The following is a 21,876-nucleotide window of genomic DNA, read 5'->3' as shown; positions in this document are numbered from 1 at the left end:
TGGTTGTGAGTGGGCATTTAAATGAACTTAGATGCATTGAGTAAACATCTATTTCACTTGAAAACTTCAAAGACTTTAAATCTTGTTTTTATATGTCTTAGAGACTTCATAGCTCTTTTACCACTCAGTTAATTAAATACAAGTAATCTGGTGCATTGCAGAATAATAAGTGATACAGTCCTATTATCTCTCACCACTCTCTTACAGAGGTGAAATGAATCATTCTGGCAGAACTGAAATTCACTCTGCAGCTCCTCAAAATGATGTTTCATCCAACATTTTCTACAAAATAAACACCATATCAGGATATTTTACAAAAAGAAATGCAAAAAGTATGCAATATAATGAAGAGAAAATTAAAAATGAGATTAAAAACTGAATACTTATACTAAAACGTATGCTGAATAGAATACGCCAGTTAATACATTGTTTATTTTTGGGGTCCTCCACAAACATCATTATGTTAGCTCAGATGCCCACTGACAGCAGCTTTAAGGCCACGAAACAAAACTTCGTCACTTTCCTATTATGATTCTTCTTTTCCTCATAGACCGCCAGCTTTTCCATAGCATTGCACTACCCATAGGCAGTCTGCAAAAAGTACATTTTCATCATCCATTTCAAGGTAAAATCTGAACTCATCCACCCAGTCATACTGTACATACACATAGTAAAGACTCTTAAAGTCTATGCTTATCATGTACCTTCCCAGAAGTGTCAGCTGTGTTTTATTTATGACCAATTATTATATACATATTCCCTGTTACTCAAAAAAAATTGCAGGTTCGTTATTTTCAGAAATTCAGGACCCCTGATGTGTGTTTTACACTTCTATGAAAGTCATATTCCATCTCTCTTTCTGCTTATGTTAGTTATCTCTTTCCCAGAGCATCACACTCACAATTTTCCACTCAGTCATTACATAAAACCAGTCTCATCATAGTCTTAGTCCTTTTGATCCTCCTCATTTCTACTACCATTTACGTTCACCTCAGTCTGCTATGTCTTCCATCACAAATTGTCACTTATCGACTTGCCATGGTTTCTACACCTCTTCCTTCCAGTCCTACAGTACTATGCTGGCTTTAGGGAGGCCAATTGGCCCATCTAGTCTATTGTGCATTCAGTAGCTAATTTATCCAAGGATTTAATCTAATTGTTTCTCAAAGGCAGTTTGGATATTGTGCTTCAACAATATGTCCAAGTAGTCCATACTGCTACATTCCTTTTGATAAAGAACTGCCTGCTGTTCTCAGTTTTAAATGCACTTATGATTCTAATGAAAAACACAAAATGACTAAATTCAAGGTACTGTAGCTGGGACGCATGCTATTTAACCCATCTTGTAATATTAGAATTGGAAATTCACTCCTAATCCTTCTTAGCATATCCACCCATTCTGGGGTCATGGGGGAGCCAGAGCGCATCCCAACAAGCAACTGGTGCAAGACAGCATCCATCACAGCTATCACACAGACACTCATATGCACACACTCACACCTGGGCCAATTTTCCCTGAAGTGAATTAACCTACCAGTACTGTATATGTTTGGCCTATGGGAGGAACCTGAAGCACCTGGCAGAGACCCACACAAACACAGGGAGAACACACAAAGTCCACACAGATAACACCCCTGTTTTAAACCCAAGGCCCAAGTGTTGCAAGGAATCTATGCTAAGTACTATAATAAATACTGCACTATAAGCATATTAATAATAAATATTCACAGAATTTCATATTATTTTCTTAAACTTAGTTGTACTGTGTGTAGAGTGCTGCTGTTTATACAGTACATTTGGTGTGAACGATGCATGATTTTCAACTTTTTTTTATGAAGGATGTTTATGCACATTTGTTGTAAAGCATCTGTGGTGACCCTAATATGCAAGACAAATAAAACTTTATGAAACATGGGTACAAACCAAAAAAAGAAAAAAATCCCCAACATGAAAGGAAGTACTTACCTATCAACACTGATAGCACACAGGTTAAGAATAGAGGCAGTGCAGAGCATCACGTCCATGGTCATCAATGCATCACAGATATAGGTGTTTAGAGTCCATATACCACCCAGAAACTGCACACAAATGATGGTTAAAGTCATTCCACCGAAGAGCATGAATGACAGCAGAGTTTAACAAATGCATTAGTGTGACATTTCAAAGAAGCACCTAGAGTAGCCACCTGCCCCTGTAGTCACAGAAAGGTTTGGGGCAGCACCTGTTTTTTTAAAGTAGAATCTAAACTGATTAGAAATTAATCTGGAAATTAAAAAGGAAAGTTCTGGTACATTAATAGTGCTGCTTAAGAAATGCAAAACTACAGCTACAGATTCTGAAATTAAAATGTATAACACATGTATAAAATATCATCAGAAAGCCATTTGTTCTGGGAAAGGTCACTACAACTCAGTGCCTATCCTAGATGAATAAGGTGCGATTAAAATGGAATTGTATTTTAATGAATATCGACAACTTGGAGTAATGGAGTAATGATTAAAGTGTAATAGAAGGGTTGTGGGTCCATGTCCTCTGCAGACACTGGTCCACCCAGCTACTGTATTGTAGTGATGTGGGTTGTGCCCTCTTTCTGTTTCAAGCCAAGAAAGCTGGAATAAGTGTGATGAGGTTGTAAATATCTTATAACATTAATGAACATTAATTAATGAGCAGTAACATTTTCAAAACATTTAATACTCTTTTTTTTAAAAAAAAAAAGGCAAATCTGAAAACCTGTTCTGCTCTCACAGGATCAGGTAACATTTTGTGAAATGCTCTCTCTCATCATTTATGGTTTAATAACAGGCCTGAAAATCTTGTTTTGCCTGAGATGAACCCAAAACAAATGAGAGCTGATATAGACATCCAAATTGTTTAACTGGTGAATCCACAACATAAGAAGGATTACAAACAAGAGGAGACCGTTCAACTTAACTAGCTTGTTAGACTGGTAGTAGATAAATGAGTCATACAGCAGCTGTTTCCTGAATAAAGGTGGAGCTCCAGAATCCCACAGCACTTTGTGTAAAAAGAACTGCACACTCCTCTCAGTTTCAGATATGCTTCCTCTTATTTTTTACTCCTGTTCTCTGGTTTGAATTGACTTTGAACAGAAGGATTGACTTTGTTAATGTGTTTGAGGATTTTGAATACTTGAAGCTGATCTCCTCAGTCTTCCCAGTTCACAGTTCAAGAGAAAATAAGATTTACTGTAAGTCTTTGCTGTCTGTAAGGGAAATTCCTCCAAGTCTAGGAATGAATTTAGCTGCCCTTCCATGTACTTATTCCAGAGCAGCAACATCTTTTTATAACACAGTGACTAAAATTACATAAAATCTATTACTATATATCTGGAAACTTAAAATGAAACTGCAGCATTTAAGAAGGATGAAGACAGAAATAGATAGAAGAGTAAAGTAGATGCAATCATAAAAACGAAAAGCTTATGGAGAGAAAATATTATACGGGGATCTAAAAGGATTGGATAACATTTTTCATGTAGTTCAATGGTAAAGCAATAGAAACATCAGAAAAAAGAGTATAAATTATAGCATTATATGAAAAGATGAAAAGAGAACAGACAATAAATTTAAGGAGTATTTTATACAAAGTTTTAAAATTAACAACGGGGTTTTAAAAAATCTTAATATAACAGAAGCAGAAGTCTAAAAGAATCAGAATCTCTCAGAATTAACCAATCATGATGACATTATCTAAGGAGTCTATATGGATTAATCTGTCCTGTGTATCTTCAATGTAATTTTATGAAAAAAACTGAGTAAGGAGACCTACAATACTTGTATACGGTAATAATATTATCACACATAACACGCATTTAGAAAGGGTAAGTCTTATGTAATAAGTATCTTTAAAGAAGCAACTATGGCAAAAATCTGTGAAATTGAACATTTAGATTTTCAGAAAGACTTTAATCCCACACAAAAGGTAAAATTTCAAATTTAAATAATTTGTTAAAATAGTAGATGTGCATTTAGTGCACATTTTAAGATTACATTCAGACTCTAAGCTCTGGTTGAAAGCATGTTCAACTTGCAGAAAACAAAAGTGAAAGGAGAAAACATTTGTGAAACAGCAAGTGTATCTGGATTTGTAATTAAGTGGCTGTGCTGTTGTTGTACCCTTAAGTCAGGTACTTCACCCAAGTAGCTCCAGTTCACCCAGATATAAATGAGTGTCAGGATTAGTAGAAGCAAGTGGACTAGCAGCCTATCCAGAATAGAACTGTAGCTTAAGAAACCCGATGAGTCTTCAACCTTTACCATGAACTGTTACTGTCATGGACTGTTCAGACATCTGACAAATCTAATTTAATGCTAACTTGAGTACTTCTTCTCAGGTAGCCAGAATGTACTTTACATTTTGTGTCAGGATCGTTGCCACTAATGATATCGAAGAATTAAAAAAAAATCCTTATTATTTTGGAGAAACTATTACATACAAGACCAATTTGTTTTTACATATTGTGAGAAGTGTAGAATTTAAATTAAGGAATTTATAAAATGATTTGGTAAAAATATATCTGGAATACTGTATACATTCATGTTACAGAGAGGACAGTGCTGCACTAGAGTCAATTCAATAAAGGAAAAGAAGGTTAACTTCTGCCTTTTATAATTTCTTTCGATGACAGGCTAAAATAATTGAATCTCTGTCTTCAAAAGAATCTTTTTCAATCAAATATTTCAATCAAATAATCATTTCAAATATTATTAGGTCACCAAAAACTCCTGAAAACTGTTGGACAACCAAATGACATGAGAACACAATTAGAAATTAGAAAGAGGTTGTGCGTTTAGGACATTTAGGTTTGAGGGTGTCTGATTCAAGCTGGCTGGACATGTTCCTGAAGCATACTAATTGGGATCCTTTAAGAAATGTCTGGATCAAAAGGCTAACTGTTTATTTCTTATTTGTCACTTCATGTTTTTATTATCTAGTATGAGAGCACCAAGGAGGATTTAGCAGTGGATCATGCAAAATTGAGTTACAATTTGTTGCTCAGACTTGGAACTACTGTATATTTCCATTATGTATTGCTAAAAATAATAACCTAATAATAAATATGTTTGCACTAGAAAACACAGGGGTTACCATTTAACCAGTAACTTTACCTATTCATTTTTTAAATAATATGTAATGTCATGACAAGCGCATAAAATAGTTTATAAAGCAAGACTGCCTTTATTAATACTGTATGTATGAATCACAGGTGTTTCTGTGAAGTATATAGTTAGTTTTACACTGAAAAATGGCACATTATCTAATCACCTTCTGGCAGAACCAACTATCTTTCTGCTGACAGGATTTGTCACAGTGTTACGAGGTAACGTGTTTCTGAATGTGCACATATGCGTCACTGCTGTAGGTCTTGAGAACCTTTGATCAATTTTCATAGCACTGGCTATGAGACGTAATTAAAACCGTTTTTATTCTTTTGTTTTTTAATGTCAAGGGACACAGGGATGATAAACCTATTTCATCCATCCATTTTCTAACCGCTTTATCTATTACAGGGTCATGGGGAGCTGGATCCTATCCTGGCAAGAAACAGGCACATCGCAGGGCAAACAAAGACACAAACACACTCACACCAGAAACAATTTGACAAAAGGCAATTAACCTATCAGCATGTTTTAGGTCTGTGAGAAGAAACTGCAATACCTGGAGGACAGATAGGAGAACATGCAAACTCCATGCAGTCCGATGTTTTTTCAATGTTAGGCAAATCACACCGTAAAAATGGTTAATAAAGTAATCGCTGGAATGTGAAAAAAACAATAAGAGACTCCCTATTTTAAGGTAGAACTTTTTGAACACTTTTCTCCAAATCATTTATTGAAAGTCTCATGTACCAATAGGCTGTTAATAATTACTGAAAAAAACTAGCAGAACAATTGGGGATATTGTTCAGACCAAGGAAACAGACCAAGGAAGTATTTCATCCCAATGCAATATCACTCTCAAACAATGTAAAGAAACTGTTTTATCTCCTGTTACACTATGTATGTTCTTATCTGTTGGTGATCTTTGTCTTCCTTGTTGTTTTGTTGTATTAGACTCTGCCATAAAACAAATTTCACCCACAATATAATAAAATATGAAACAGTGATTAGATCTGTACAAACATTTATAATGTGCATCACAGAGCTATTCAGTTCATTTTTAAAGAAGTTTAGAATTGGCAATTATTATACACCAAATTAATGTGTGATCTTTAAGTCTCAACTTAATAACTCTTCACATGTTAGACTCTACAGTCATGTATGAAAGGTTCGGCTCTCATATGAGGAGAGTCATGTTCTTTGTAATACGTGACTATGGATAGCTCTTTTGCTGAAAGGCCAACACTACTTCTGGTCGTACTGAGCCTTTAAATATAATTTATCACTGTAATTCCTCCCATTGGTCTATAAGTCAATTATTGGACTGTTGAAGCCCTTCTGGATTATTAAAAGTGCTGTGTAGAGGCTGGCTTTGTGATATGGTATTTTTATATCAAATTGTATAAAATGCACCAGATATTTTTTACAAAGACAGAAAGAAAGGTAAACTTACCTCTGAATACACATATAGTGGAAGGACCAGAACAGCCAGAAGGAGGTCCGCAACAGCCAGGCTAACAATGAAATAGTTTGTTGCAGTTTTCAGAGATCGTTCTGTTAGCACACTCAAGCAAACCAGGATGTTTCCCAGAATGATAATCAGGATGAGTGGGATTCCAAACACAAGGGCCAGATAGTTGTATTCAACATCATCCTTCTCCAGAGTTACAGTTGGGGTCACATTGACCATGATGGTGTCACCAACCTCCTGAGGTTCGCCTGGTCTGACATCAACATCTGAAATTCAACAAGCGGAAAAGGTAATGTTATCCAAATGTCTGTCTGAACCCTCACAGGTATTGTGTGTTTTACTAATACATATTTAAGTTAATTTCTTTAAAGTCTGACTGACTGTGATACTGCACATATCTTTGCTCCGGCAGGAGGAAGACCCGAGTGGCCGTCACTCCAATATTCACCTTCTTTAGCTACTGAAATGAATGCTACACATTCATAAATTATGTTTCTTAACTGAAGTTTGGGAGGGATAATGACAACCTTTTACTGAAAGCTCCTCCATGCACCAGCTTTGCACGTACAGTATACTGTACCATTTACTGTATTTATATCCTCACTCTGCAGCCTCTTCATCCTATTAGTTCAGGTGGGTAGCTGCGTCAGCATGCGTAGGCTGCAAAGGAACAAGTAATAGGTTTAATCCATGCTGAAAAAAGAAGAAAGAAAACACAACGTTTCAGCCATGGAGCCTTCTTCAGGTGTGAGAAGGCACACCTGAAGAAGCCTGAACCCTCACACCTGAAGAAGGCTCCACGGCCAAAACGTTGTGTTTTCTTTCTTCTTTTTGCAGCATGGAAAAAACCTATTACTTGTTCCTCTTCATCCTATTGCTAAGATTCTCAACCAGGAGGGTTAAGCCAACTCTTACTATACCTAAACACTATACTTTTGAGCATTGCAATTCCCCATGAACTTCTAATTTACTTATATACAAAAACATGCGGTGAAGAAATTACCTTTGTTTTCAAACTGGAGAATTATAGTGCATGAATAAAAAAGAAATAACATAACCTAGAAGTTCTAGAAGTCAAATATCATCCTAATGTATTCAATTTAAAAGTTTTTTTTCAACTGACTCAAATCTAAATGTAGTAAAAATTAGTAAAAATGTAAAATAGTACATTTATTAAACACATAAAATAAATTTGGAAAACCCAGCAAATAGACCTAGAGTAAAAACAATACTTTCTTTTTAAATGTCCACAGCTGCTTAGCTACTCTAGTGGATTTGGGAAATAAGTTCTGCAATCATGATGGTTCTACCATGCGATATCTGGAGCCTGGTCTCAGGCAGAATCTGAAGATTGGAATCACCATATCTCAGATTAAGAGCTGGACTATACTCATCCAATACACCCTTAAGGTAAAATAGACCATACAGTACACTGTTTTATATGGAAGTAGGAGAACCACTTTCAGATTTCACAGTGATCCAATGAAACTTACACAGTGCATGATTTATATACTGCGGCAAAGAAGTTTTGGTATGAGCACAAAACTGGACATCCTAAATCCTGTTTAGTTTCTTACTACAGTATATACCCTAGTACATAAGATGTTGCAGGGGTCTAATCCTGGTGAAATAAAGGCATCATATTGCAGACTTGTGCTAATTACCCTTATCAACACACTTAACAGGAACACACAAATAAAATATATTTAATAGAGAATTTATAAACCCTAAGCCTAACCTTAACCATAGCAGCAGAAGTTAAAACAAAAACATACATTCCGAAAAAACCTGGGTGAAGGTGATGGTTTCATACCTCATGCAGTCTTCTATTATTTACTTTGTCTTACTCTGTTCTGTAAGTAGATAATGTAATATAATAAGGTAATTAATAAGCAACCTGTCCTTTGTTTCCACTGAAATGTTGTGTAACATTAATATTTAAAATACCTTGCTCAAGGTGAACATTTTTGCTTTTTTCGGTTGTGCTGACATTTCCCCAATGCAGTGCTAAGTCTGAGCATTCAGGTATCAATTATATTATTCACTAGACAATGTACAGTATAAATATCATTGTCAATTCAACAAAATAGGACATCATTGGAAGCAGGTGAATAATTTTGCAAATTTTAAAAAAAGTTAATTTATTGTAGCTGTCAAAAATTGTTGGAAACTGACATTAGAAATCATTATGATTTGAAACAGTTGGGGTGAAAGTGACTCATTTTGTCAGAATTTATAGTTTTAATCTGGGTTTTTTTAATCACACAAGGATACTCTGGCACACTTCTAAAGAAAGGTTTCATTAGATGGAAAAGAGAGACAAGCACTGCATACTATTCCAATACTGAAGAAGAAATGCAGTCTGTAGGTGTTCCAAGACATTTCTAAGTATGGGTACTTCAATCATCTCTATTCTTGTAAGCATTGATAGACCTACAGGATTAAAAAAGAAGAGAAGGCCTATGATAATTGCAAATAATTAGGCATGATGACTAATTGTTATATGGTTGTAACAGTACACTATACTAGAAGTGGTAATGCAACATTATTAAATGGTTTTACAATGGATCATTATAAGAATCTTGAAATAGAAAATCTAAATCCATCATCTGCGATTTCAAATGAGAAAGGTTTTATTCTTACCTGTACTTAGATCTGTATATATTTTAAAAAAACTTTCAGGGCAACAAATTTACAATTTGATTTTTGAGATTTGAATTTGTAGTTAATTGAATATCATTTCAAACCCATTTTAAAATATTTTGCCTACCAGATATTACCATGATGTTTCTGTATGCCCCTAACAATGATCTCCCATTCCCACTACCCTGTGTATAGATGCAGACAGAAAACTGCCTTTTAAAATTGTTAAACACCTCAAAATATGTTATGATCTGTTTTTATAAATTTCCTTTTTCAAAGCGTGACTCTGTTATTGATTGGAAACGTGGGGCTGGGAAGCAAAATCTGGCCTTAACTGAATGGTGACAGAAACAAACATTTACAAACTGGTAAAATGACAATAATTAAATAAAGCCTAACAGATCTGATCATGTACGCTAATAGATAAATCCTCCTACAGTATCTTTGGCCATTGCTCACTTGAAAGATTCCACAATGGGACACAGCTTCTAGGTAACACTGAAAAATTAAAAATGTTTGTTTTTAATGATCAGTAACATGAAAACAACATCTGATATAATATAAAAGTACATCTGACCAAGATTAATTTATTTTAGTATCAGAATGTCATGTGCTCCTTTTCTCTTCCTCCGAAAGTGGCTGACAGGATAACGATCCACACACTAGTCAGATTCAACAGTTTCTGTCTTGGGAGCTGGTTCATGTACTTCCATTGCTCATGCAATACAGTCATTAATCAAATATTTTAGACTTATTTGGGTAGAATGGATTCATTGAATCATTTCAAAGACATTATAAAATAAATGGAACATTCATATAATCTCCTGGAAGATTATTGTCCTTGACTAATCTTGGGAGGGAGATTATTTAATAATAATTGCTTACACTTACATAGCACTTTTCTGGACAGTCCACTCAAAGCGCTTTACAGGTAATGGGGACTCCCCTAAACCACCACCAATGTGCAGCATCCACCTGGATGATGCGACGGCAGCCATAGTGCACCAGAACGCTCACCACACACCAGGATTACACCCCTACTTTTTACGAGAAACGCCCTGGGATTTTTAATGACCACAGAGATTCAGGAACTCGGTTTTCCATCTCATCCAAAGGAGGGCGCCTATTTACAGTATAGTGTCCCCGTCACTATACTGGGGCACTAGGACCCACATAGACTGTGGGGTGAGCACCCCCTGCTGGCCCCACTAACACCACTTCCAGCAGCAACCTTAGTCTTTCCCAGGACGTCTCCCATCCAGGTACTGACCAGGCTCACACCTGCTTAGCTTCAGTGGGCTGCCAGTTGTGAGTTGCAGGGTGATATGGCTGCTGGCTAATTAGAAAGTAATTTGAGACCTCATAGTTTCAGCATGAGGAAACAATGTGAGGACTCACCATAACTGGATTCAGTACAGTCAATGACAATGACAAGTCAATGACAAGATACCTCTCAAGACTGCACGAGCAGAAAATACAGTAGGAGTGAATTTTAGTGAGGATTTATTGGACAAGCCTACAGATTAATTACCTGTTTTAAAATTTACAAGATAAAGAATCACACAGTAATTGAATGTACTGAAAATGTTAATTGAGTGCTTAGTGTTTGGTTAGATTTTGTCCAAACTGCTTGGCTGAGGGCCAATTTTACCAGTACTTAAGGAGGGTAAGTCCTGAAGTGATGGAAACTCAGGCATCCCTCCTGCCTGACCAACAAACACAGTCATATAATGACATCACATACTGTCACATACTGTACTGGGATGAAAATGAGTTTTCATTAAAATGTTTTTTATAGTTTTTTTTTTAATGTAGGAAATGGCATCTGGAGTGATTTTCATCCCTCCCAAATTTTCATTGTAAGCTCCATATAATACAGGATTTTATAGCTGGAAAGTCCCTGACAACACAATGTCAGTAAATTGGGAATACAGTGCACAGAATTACTGAAATATTTTTGTTACACCAGTATTCTTATTTTGCTTGCTAGTTTTCATGTTTTAAAAAAAATAATCTTCCAAACCTTTTCAGCTGACAAGACAAAACAACAGTTAGTTTAATTGAAATCCCATTTTTAAGAAATACGCTGTCATTACAAACATGATCTAAAAACAAAATTATAGGTACAGTACAAGGAATATTACTGTAAAATGTGAAATGTGCCTCATTTTTCTCATGCCTCATTCAGTGTGCATACTACTCAAATATACATCCATACCAAACCTGACACTGATGTGTCTGTCTCTATTCTATCTAATTGCATCTCTGACATAAAAATTTGGATGACTCAAAACTTCCTTCATCTTAACTGCAACAAGACCGAAGTCATGCTTATTGGCACCCCCCATCAACTTCGTAAAGCTAGCCCTATAACCCTATCTGTAGATGGTTCTGTACTTGAGCTTCAATCTAAATTGAAAAACCTTGGGGTTTTATTCGATTCTGGCATAACATTCGACTCACATGTGCAGCATACTGTCAAAACATCTTTTTTTCACCTCAGAAATATCGCTAGACTACGCCCTATGCTATCACCAACTGTGGCTGAAAAGCTGATCAACACATTTGTGTTCTCTCGAATTGATTACTGTAATGCTCTACTCGCTAGGGTATCTTAATCTACTTTGAACAAACTGCAGTATGTCCAAAATTCAACAACCAGAATCCTGACCAGGTCTAGTGCAAATGATCACATTACTCTTATCCCAGAGTCCTTGCACTGGCTTCCAGTCAAATTCCGTGAAGACTTTAAAATCCTCATGCTCACCTATAAGGCTCTGCATGGCTTGACACCTCAGTACCTGTCTGAACTATTATCACCCTACTCCCCACCTCACAACCTTCGCTCTTCTAATTCTGCTCTCCTTACTGCCCCCCAAGCCCATCTACATTGTATGGGTGACAGGACCTTCTCCTGGTATGCCCCCAAGCTCTTGAACTCTCTCCCCAAGGATATCAGAGAGTCACCTTCTCTAAACTCCTTTAAGTCCAGACTCAAAACCCTCTTCTTTAGAAAAGCCTTTACTTAACTGGTTCCATTCTTCACCCCTCTGCTTTTCTTAGTTCCACCATCCATGGTCTCCTCTATATATTGTAATTGTGTTTTATCTTGTGTATTCTTCTTATTTATTGTTGTCATTCTGTAAAGCACTTTAAGAATCCATCTTTAAAGGCGCTATATAAAATAAAGTTTATTATTATTACTAAAAGGGGAGCAATCAAAACAAAAGGTTTGTATCCTAAGGTACTAAAGAGACATGGATGTTCTTCATTGACTTTTGCACAAATGAACAAGGTGTCCATCTTTTTATTTAATATTTAATTTTATATATATATTATTACTTTGTATCCATTCAAGTAGGGACAAAGGCAAACATGAGGGCACATTTCTTACGTTAGAATATGGCTTTTTTCCGAATCCCCACTGCTTGTCAAGCTGATACAGTTGTGGTGCTCACAGCCCTGTGGTAAAACAACAGATGCTTTGATGATAGAATGGGATTCATTTGAAGGATAAAGGAGCTAGGATTACTGATATGTTTGCAGTAATGATATGTAAGGATTTGTTAAGAGGCTGTGGGGATAAAGCAAATATGGGGTATGCTGATAACACACTTTTAACAACAAAATTACAGCTCAATCAGGAAGCAGAACCCAACACACCTAATAGATACACTTTAGCTACTATTTGTATATAAGTAGTGTTATGAGAGCATAAGCCTTATTAAAATTAGGACCACGTCATTTGTAGGTTTTTATAACATTTTTAATGCGCTATACATATGAAACATTATTTATGTTGCTCCAAGCAATACTCTAAATTTGGATTTTTCAAACAAGCTGCATTCTTACATGTTCACTGCATGCTATAGTCTGAGTAGCAAAATGTGAGACTCAATACTGAATTTGACAGGTTAAATTGAGCTTTGTCTATTTATTTTGCTCTGATCCAAGACTGTAGAATGGCAGAAATCAAAATAAAAGGTTAAAGAATTCTCTCTTTGAGCTTGAAGATCCTACTCTGTTTTTTAGTTGTTTTTTTTTCCATAAAGCAAACATGGAGTATAATTATTTGATTTTAATTGTTTTCGTGAGGAGCTTAAATATGTAGTACATACACATACACTTTACATACACTGCTGTGTAAAATTCTCTTTACAACCATCTCTGTCAGTCTCTGCTCTGGCTCTGGACAATTACAATATGCACTATAGCTTCTGTGTCACTTTTATTACTCTCTCCATTAATATATTTCCTGTTACCAAGAACTGTACGTAACTAAACTGCAACATGACACGTCTTTAAAAACATAACTTGAAGAAAGAACTCTTTTTGCAGCACTCATCTGAGAACTAATACATGATGCCTGGACCTCCAGCTTACTTAGCTGACTTGATTTGCCAAGAGCTACTGCACCTCTTCCCCAAAAGCTTTCAAGCCATTCTTTGGACCGGTGCAGCATTCTTCACTGCTCATCGAAGAATCACAGTTTCTGCTTTTAAATGCCTTGAATGTTGGTCCCCTGAACTAATGGAGCTTACATAACATTTTAACATAATCCACTTTAAGCATGCTCACTGGGTCTTGCAATTAAAGATTCTGCTTTAGTGTTATGGGGGTTTTCATCTATTGTCCATTTACACACTCAGTCAAACACTAGAAGCAGAGTGCCCCCTAAGTTTTTCTCTCTAGTCAATCTGGAAAACTACTTTTGGACCTGTTATATTTCTTTTATGTGTTCAGCGTTCTGCACATAAAGTCAACTGAAAATTTATTAATTCTGCATCAGTGTTATGGAGTTGAGATGCATGGCGGCACAGTGATTGGCCTTGCTGCCTCACATTGCTGGGGACCTGGGTTCGGTAAGGGTGCTCTTTGCATGGAGTTTGTATTTTCTCCCCATTTTTGTGTGGGTTTTCGCTGGGTTCACCAGTTTCCTCCCATAGTCCAAAGATATACTAGTGGGGTACTGTAAATGGTTTCTGGGATCATTGTCCTTGATCTGAGTGTGTGTGTGTCTGTGTTTGTGTGTGCCCTGAGATGGATTGGCCTCCTGCCCATTGCTTGCTGGAATAGGCACTGGCTCCTCCTCAACCATGGATTGGATAAAGTAGTAAGAAAAAGCATGGGTGGATGTTATGAGGTCTCTTTCATTATTTCTGGGAGGGTTCTGGCAGCCCTGTCCTGACCTACGTTCTCTTCAGCCAGGCTTGAAGATGTTGTGTCTGCATCACTCCCTCTACCCCATCCTTACCCTTGCTGCATCTCAACCCTCAATGACGGGCAGCTGTTGTCATTCTCTTCAGCCAGGTGAGTTACCCCAGTAAAGCATGCTATTCAACTCACGCCTCTTCTCCACCTTGATTAGGGTTTGATTGAACTACCAAGTTGCTTTTATACATCTATCACTTTTGTCCACAACGCTGCCTTCAAATAGAATGGTTATTAGTTTTTGCCCAGCACAATTCCAAAGTTATTTTAATCTATAAAAAGGTCATGAAAAGGTCATTGGGATTGTAATACAATGTAATTTGTGTTTTTCCTGGTACAATGCTCCCCCTTTGAGCACACAGGCAAACAAATGAAGATATTCCTGTGCAACAGGAAAGAGAATTGTTTTACATTTTACTTGGTAAGGTGAACAAAATCCTTAATGGGTAACAGTGGATGTCTTTCTTGCTATTGAACTAAGAACGTTTGTTTAATTGTCTCAATAGTAGGACTATATCTACAGTATTTTTTTAAATATAAGGATTTCACAGGAAAGTTGTAAGAAGGTAAAACAGGAACAAAGTAAACAAAAGTTTTGCATTTAAAACTCCTAAAAATAAAAGATACTTTGGCTGTGGTTTCCATTTATGATAATGTGAGATCCTGAGTTTTGGACCAGTGAACATTATGGGTTTGGTGACAGGATATGCACACATGTCATAAAACATAAACATATTTCATTTTTGAAATAGACAAGACAAAAATGACTTTATAGATAATCAGAAGTGGATGCAAGGACTGACTAAAGAAGTGACAAAATGTATTTTGTAAAGATTTGCACACTTAATTGAATACACACTCAATTAAGATAAATAATTAATGGCTACTAATATGGAAATGTATGGATTTTTAATAATTTGATTCTATGATTTATCATGGAATGGTGGAACATGTTTTTATATTACAGAAAGGCAGAGACTGCAGCGGACAGGTCAGGCATACTTCTGCCGTTTATCATACATTTTGCAGAACTGCCACAAAATGGCTGTAAGCCATCAAGTCTCCCTATTGCTGTAATACGGTAACCCAAATATGGGTCAAATATGTAATATGGGTCCCAGGAGAGCTTGAGCCTATCCAGGTAAGCAACAGGCACAAGCCAGTCCTTTACAGGGCAGACACAAACACAGACATGCACACGCTCACACCAGGGCCAACTTTCTCAGAAGCCAATTAACCTAAAGTTAATCTCTTTGGACTGTGGGAATAAACCGGAGCACCAGAGGGAACCTACGTGAACAACGAAGAACATAAAAACTCCACATAGATAGAACCTCAGGTCCAGAAATGAACCCAGGGCTTCAGCCCTGTAAGAACAATGCTAAACAACTGAGTTAGAGTGCCACTCAATCTGATCTTTGATCTAAGAAGCAAGGTCTCCATTAAATGAACTGCTCAGAGTTGTATACAGTACTCACTCTGAATGAAAGAAACATTGAGGAAATATTATTTTCTATTATGGCACTAATCTGTGCCTTTTATTCCTCTATACTTTCTGCTTCCCCCTAATCTGCATTCAATACACACGTGTCTGCAATCTAGTCCTGGACATAATATTGGTGACCTTAATTGGTAAATTATTTACCTCTGTTACCTCTTCATAATTTAAGTAACGGGTTGACGCAATTAAGTCTTTTAGCACTCCCCTGGAATGGAAATCAGAAAAGACAGCTATTTTCCTGGAACAGGGCTGCTGACCCCTGATCTAGTGTGATCAAGGGAAAAATAATCATTTAAAAACCCGTTACTAGTGTCAGCTATATTCATTAAGCACTTTTCTTACACAGGGTAACAAATACATCTTCCTCAGAATCTAATGCATAATTAAGTGCACTGTTTAATTCAGTATTCAGTGAGTAAATAAATGTGTGATGTCAAGCTACAAATGTGAAATTTGTTTCCCAAAATTAAATGCAAAGAGCAATGATATTGAAAATAAATCTTTGGGAACTTACAGTAGACATACAGTATTTGTCAATGATAAATGAAATGATGTATTGCACTAAGATTCAGGATTTATCTTTTTTAATTAGCAATTAACAATTGTCAGGGATATTATGTCTACTGTAAATGCATCTGTGATCCCTGCGTGTTAAAAATAATGATCAATTAATCAAACAATCATAAAATTATAATAATAATGATGATAAACACAGTTCCAAATAATCTCAGAAAATGTGTTTAATTCTGTCATAAGGACATTTTTCAAATATGTCAGATTGTGTATAAATATAAAATATAAAATAAAAACTCTAAAATATAACTTATAAAATTATAACTGTCACTTCATATTTTTATGGGAAATTCTAATTAAATTAAATGTCTTCTGATTTTTCAAGTTTAACAAGGAGGTTTGAGAAAACCAGAAGCTTTAATATGCCATAGACAACTATTCTATTATGCTTATTCACAGAAAACTATCATACAGTATAACTTACCTGAAAAATAGATAAAATCTAAAATATATAAAAATATATAATTGTGTAAAAATACACAACATCAGACCCAAGGAAAAAACAATCACCAACAATAATCGGTCTACAGCCTGATTTTACAAGATGAATGTTTATTGACAGTATAAACCACAAAGCAACACAGTAGCAAAAATGCTAGCAAAAAATAGTGTTCCTTTTGATCTACAGAACAAAGCACTGTATCCTTTATTTAAAGTATTATAATATTCTTTAATAAATGATGTTGACATAATAATGAGAATGGAAGATCTGACACTTTGGATTAAAAGCATTAGTTATTTATTTTTGTGACCTTTAAGTTAATTAACGTTTCCCTTCAAGGTTTCAAGATCAACAGTTTTAATCATCCTGTATGATCAGTATTTAACAAAACAGGCAGTAATGTAAATTAAACTGTTAGTAAATAAAACCAATATCCTGATACTGAATTTCATAATCCTGAAATTCTCCCATCATTAACAAAACTGAGCAAAAGCTATTCCTGCATTTGAGATATCGCATAACTATTTTAATTAAAATTGAAGCTAAAGCATGGAATTCATTTAAAAGTGTGGTAAAATGAAACAAATAAACTATTTAAACATAAGTTCTACAGGTCGTGGGAAGTCCTTGGAATTGATTCCCAAAATAGGTTTCTGGGAATCCAACCCAAGCATCAGATAGCAATCTTAACCATGTAAAAAGAAACATCTTGACACCAATAGCTGAACTGAACTCTAAATTTTACAAATATTAATATATTCCACATGATTGTCATAAGGTAAAGTCTCACCAGTGAATAATGCACAATATACATGAGAATCAAAAACATACAGAACATGATAAATGGGGGGTAATTTATTAATCCTAATAGGATCTTAACAGGATCTCTTTTTCACATTTGTCTTGTGCATACTTCCAACACCCCCATCTCCACATTTGCAACTACCCATCGATTAACATGTTTCCAAATGGGGGTCTAAGCCTCCTCGTCCTATTGCCAGTGGGGTATAACTTTACCAAGTGGATTGAGCCAAAACCTACTATACTAAAAGTACTCAATAAACATAGACAAACATTTGATTCTTGGATGTCAGTATTAATGTCAGCACAAAATGCAATTTACTTCAATGATAATGATAACAAGAAACTGCAAATTGCATTCATTTTAGTGTCATCAAATTCTACATAAACTGTTTTTAAGAAAATCAGAGCTAAGGCAAGCGGTGGTAAAATGATAGATGCAAGATTACAGTATATAACTCTCAACTAGTCAAATGTACAAAACTAATGTTGAATATAACTCTAAGATAACACCTTCTGCACAATTAAAAGCCCATTAGCTGTAATCAATATGATCCATCCATTTTCAATAATTGCTTAGTCCAATGTTGCAATGAACTGAAATTTTTGTCTATTTTTGTTATGGAGAAGCTTCTTCAGTTTGGATTTTACTTATTTTAATTAATTCAATTACCCTGTGGCAATCTGAGCTCAGTAAGTGGTAGAGTCATTGTTTTCATTTTAGATATTTAATTAAATTCAGTGATGTAAGGGTTCTTTTCCAGGGGCAATAGAACGCCGAGTCAAGTCAACAGTTCCCATAACATTATGCCCGAAAGACTTGATCATGTTATCTGTCAGATCTTACTCACCTCAATTTGTGGGGCATCTACTGTATATACAACAACATTCTCACAATATTTTCCATCTTTTAACATGCATTTAACTCTGTGAAATATATTTATATACCAATATTGCAACAGTGGAAATTTACGTAGACAAACTGTTTGTGCACCATTTTGCAGCTTGTCATGAAGAATACTGTAATATCTTTTAAAGGGGTGAAATATCCCACAACTTTTCATAAGCAAACAAAGAGACATCACACCTAGTCCTCAGCACCGCAGTTGTTACTCTACCTACCATAAGGTTAATTACCAGTGGATGATTTCAAAACATTTACAGTGATACACTGGTGATGAATAAGGCGTCTGTGCACCACTACATTGAAAATGTAATCACAGATCCATGTTTTCTAACCTTTCTATCCAATTCAAGGTTGCAGGGGAGCCTGAGCAAGGAAAGGGCACACATACTACATGCTGGATTGGATGCCAGTCCATTAAGAGCACTTTGAGAAGCCACCTTTAAAGGTGCTATATAAAATGAAATAAAGTTTATTATCACAGGGCACACACAAACACAGACTTGCACACACTCTCACAACAGGGCTAGTTTTCACAGAAGTCAGTTACCCTCCCAGTATGTCTTTGGACTGTTAGAGGAAACTGAAGCACCCAGAGGAAACCTACACATACATGGGGAGATCATACAAACTCCACGCACATACTGTAGCACTCCATTTCCATAATTGCACTCAGTGCCCCAGTGCTGCGAGGCTAGCCTCTGTGTCACTGTGCAACCTAAAATGTAACCTCTGCCTTTAAAAATGTTTGATATGATCAGTGACTAAATGTATGAGAACTACAGCCCAGGAAGGAAGGCTTTTACCACATCAGAGATCTGTCTAATGCTGGCTGAATGACACACAAACATGTTGTAATGCCATCCCAGGTGCGACATTTAAAGAGGAATGGCCCTCGCTGAGAGAGTGACGTGTTGCCCAGAAAACCACAACTGAGCAGTCGAGTTAATGAGATTGAGCTAGATGAGAGATACAGTAGAACAGACTGACAGCTACAGCTTTAGTGGGAGCCCCAAAAAGGAGAGTTGTTTGAACTACAAACTAGTAGGAGATTAGGAGAATATTGGGAGAGAATCATTGGAGAGAAATGAAGGTGTCAACTTGGAAGGGACCAGGCAGAGTGATAGTTATAGGAGGGCTGTGGAGTTGAGAGAGAGAAGATTTAAAGGCCAGCTGTTTAGTGTGTGGGAACAGGGCTGTCCAGGATGTCTGTTGAATGAGAGATAGTATTGATGTGATTAAGAGTATGATATTCCTTATTAGAAGATTGGGAGTTTTTGGTGTAACAATCAGAAATTGTTACACCATTGCAAGAGTAGTTGATGATTTTCAGGAACCAAGCAAACATAATTATTTATAGTCTCATACACTGATTCTAATTATATGATATACCATTTATAGATATAACCAAAACATGTGTAACAAGAAACAAGATAATAAAACATATATCTGTGAAATGAACAGCTGTGAGCTAAGAACTACAGAGTTAAAATACACATTGACTATAATGTGTTACAAGCTAGGTTGTAGACCCTATCAGTCTCATATAACTAATCATATTTATATTCTCAGACACAAGTACTGTACATAAACATGCATTTACTATTGTGAACTAAACATCAAAGGTGTTTGGAATAATATTTTTTGAGAATTATATTCTGAATAATAAAGTTATATTCAACAATCTAGTGGCAAAATGTCCTTGATGAGTTTAAACTTCACATTGGTAAAAAGGAGCTGGGCTAGGTTTCAGAGGAGAAAGAGAGCTTTTCTCTTGCTTTGCTCAGCAGCGTGCGTAGGCCTGAGGCAGCTCTACTAAAGTAACTACTCGCTGACTTCATTCTTTGGACAACTGTGCACAGTTGGAGTACATGCAGTAACATGGTGGTAAAAGTCAGTTTGTTGACTTTTTCAGAGAGCGATTTCAAATCAGTGGTTAACTGAGGATTAACCAAGGAAAAACGACATGTGTTCTAGTTTACTGTATATGATGGCTGAGAGGACATCAGGTTGAATTCTGGTACCTACCCAAAAGATCTCCAACTGTGGATCTTCCTTTGGGTGGCTCTTCCTATGGATGATTTATAATGCCCTGGAACTTGAGAATCAGGTCCAGATATAACTACAGCTCCCTGGCAGCAGCAGTGGACATCACGGGAGTTTAGATTGTCACTGTCCTGGGGAAGTTTGTTATCCAAAAGACAAACTAGGTCATGGCTGAGATCATAAATAAGGGGCCTCTTTAGCTACATTCCTGTGCATTTAGAGAGATGCACCAGGCTGCTTGGTCAAGGCACACAAGGAATAGAAATCTTTAATAACACTTAACTCAATGTGAAATAATATACAGTACCTTGTCCCTACATATGTATTAATGAGAAAACCAGAGAGTAGTGTGCGGTTAAGGAGCTCTCACTCAGGAAGATGTTGAAGTGTCTAGTGAATAAATGACTTGTCTGGCTGCCAACCTCTGTTAGTGAAGGAGTGGGAAGCTCCTTGAGAGTGTAAGAATGCAGTGATGGTTAGACACAGGGCAAGGTGCTCATGTGAGGCATTGAGAGTGAGGCGTTAATGAGGCTGTGAGGGTTTTTAAGGTATGTTAAGTCTCAGCATGGATGTGAGGTGCTAGAGACTGGGTGTCTTGAGTATGAGGAGTCTGAGCATATGAATGAGACACTGGAAACACTATTTGGGGTAACGAATGTGAGACCCAGGCTGCTGACATCCTCCCGATGGAGGACCTGGAGGACCTGGACGTCCAGGGCTTGAATGGTGCAGAATGGAAACCTGGAAAATTCTGTTTTCCTGCTGTTTCAGAATCCTTTGGGATAATACACAATTAGTTATAATTGAAGAGCTACAAATCATGTTTTTAGGATTTATAATTGTGGGGTATAATAAGCCAGGCATTTCAGAGTTGAGTATCTTTAAATTTAAGAGCTGTGATTCCTAGAAAGGTACCCTGGGTTTTTACACACTACACAAAGACAATAACCACATTATGGCAGGCAGCCTGAGCAGGCTGTAATTACCACCAGGGACCACCAGTAGAGACACCATTGAAAAAAGATCTTCTGTTTTGTATGATTGTTGATATTACAGTTTTCACATGGTGTAATTAACAGTTCTTAATTTTAATGGTTTTCTGTAAGGTTGACTCTGGATTACAGAGGGGAAGGAAGGTAGACTGAAGGAGAGAAAGGAGTG

General features: G+C 36.4%; 1 protein-coding gene across 1 annotated transcript in view; it reads right to left on the bottom strand.

The window, feature by feature from the left end:
- drd4-rs (dopamine receptor D4 related sequence) overlaps positions 1 to 21,876 on the bottom strand; it is a 36,882-nt gene that overhangs the window by 6,345 nt on the left and 8,661 nt on the right. The window contains exons 2-3 of the mRNA XM_088923410.1: positions 6,577 to 6,860; positions 1,966 to 2,078 (exon numbers count right to left, since the gene is read on the bottom strand). Coding sequence (XP_088779536.1) covers positions 1,966 to 2,078; positions 6,577 to 6,813 — 350 coding nt within the window. The 5' untranslated portion in view covers positions 6,814 to 6,860. The remainder of the gene's footprint in view (positions 1 to 1,965; positions 2,079 to 6,576; positions 6,861 to 21,876) is intronic.

The sequence above is a fragment of the Atractosteus spatula genome, chromosome 8 (assembly GCF_055471065.1).
Source record: "Atractosteus spatula isolate fAtrSpa1 chromosome 8, fAtrSpa1.hap1, whole genome shotgun sequence".
Classification (NCBI taxonomy): domain Eukaryota; kingdom Metazoa; phylum Chordata; class Actinopteri; order Semionotiformes; family Lepisosteidae; genus Atractosteus; species Atractosteus spatula.
The sequence above is the reverse complement of the archived record's forward strand: the minus strand, read 5'-3'. Positions and strand labels throughout refer to the sequence as shown.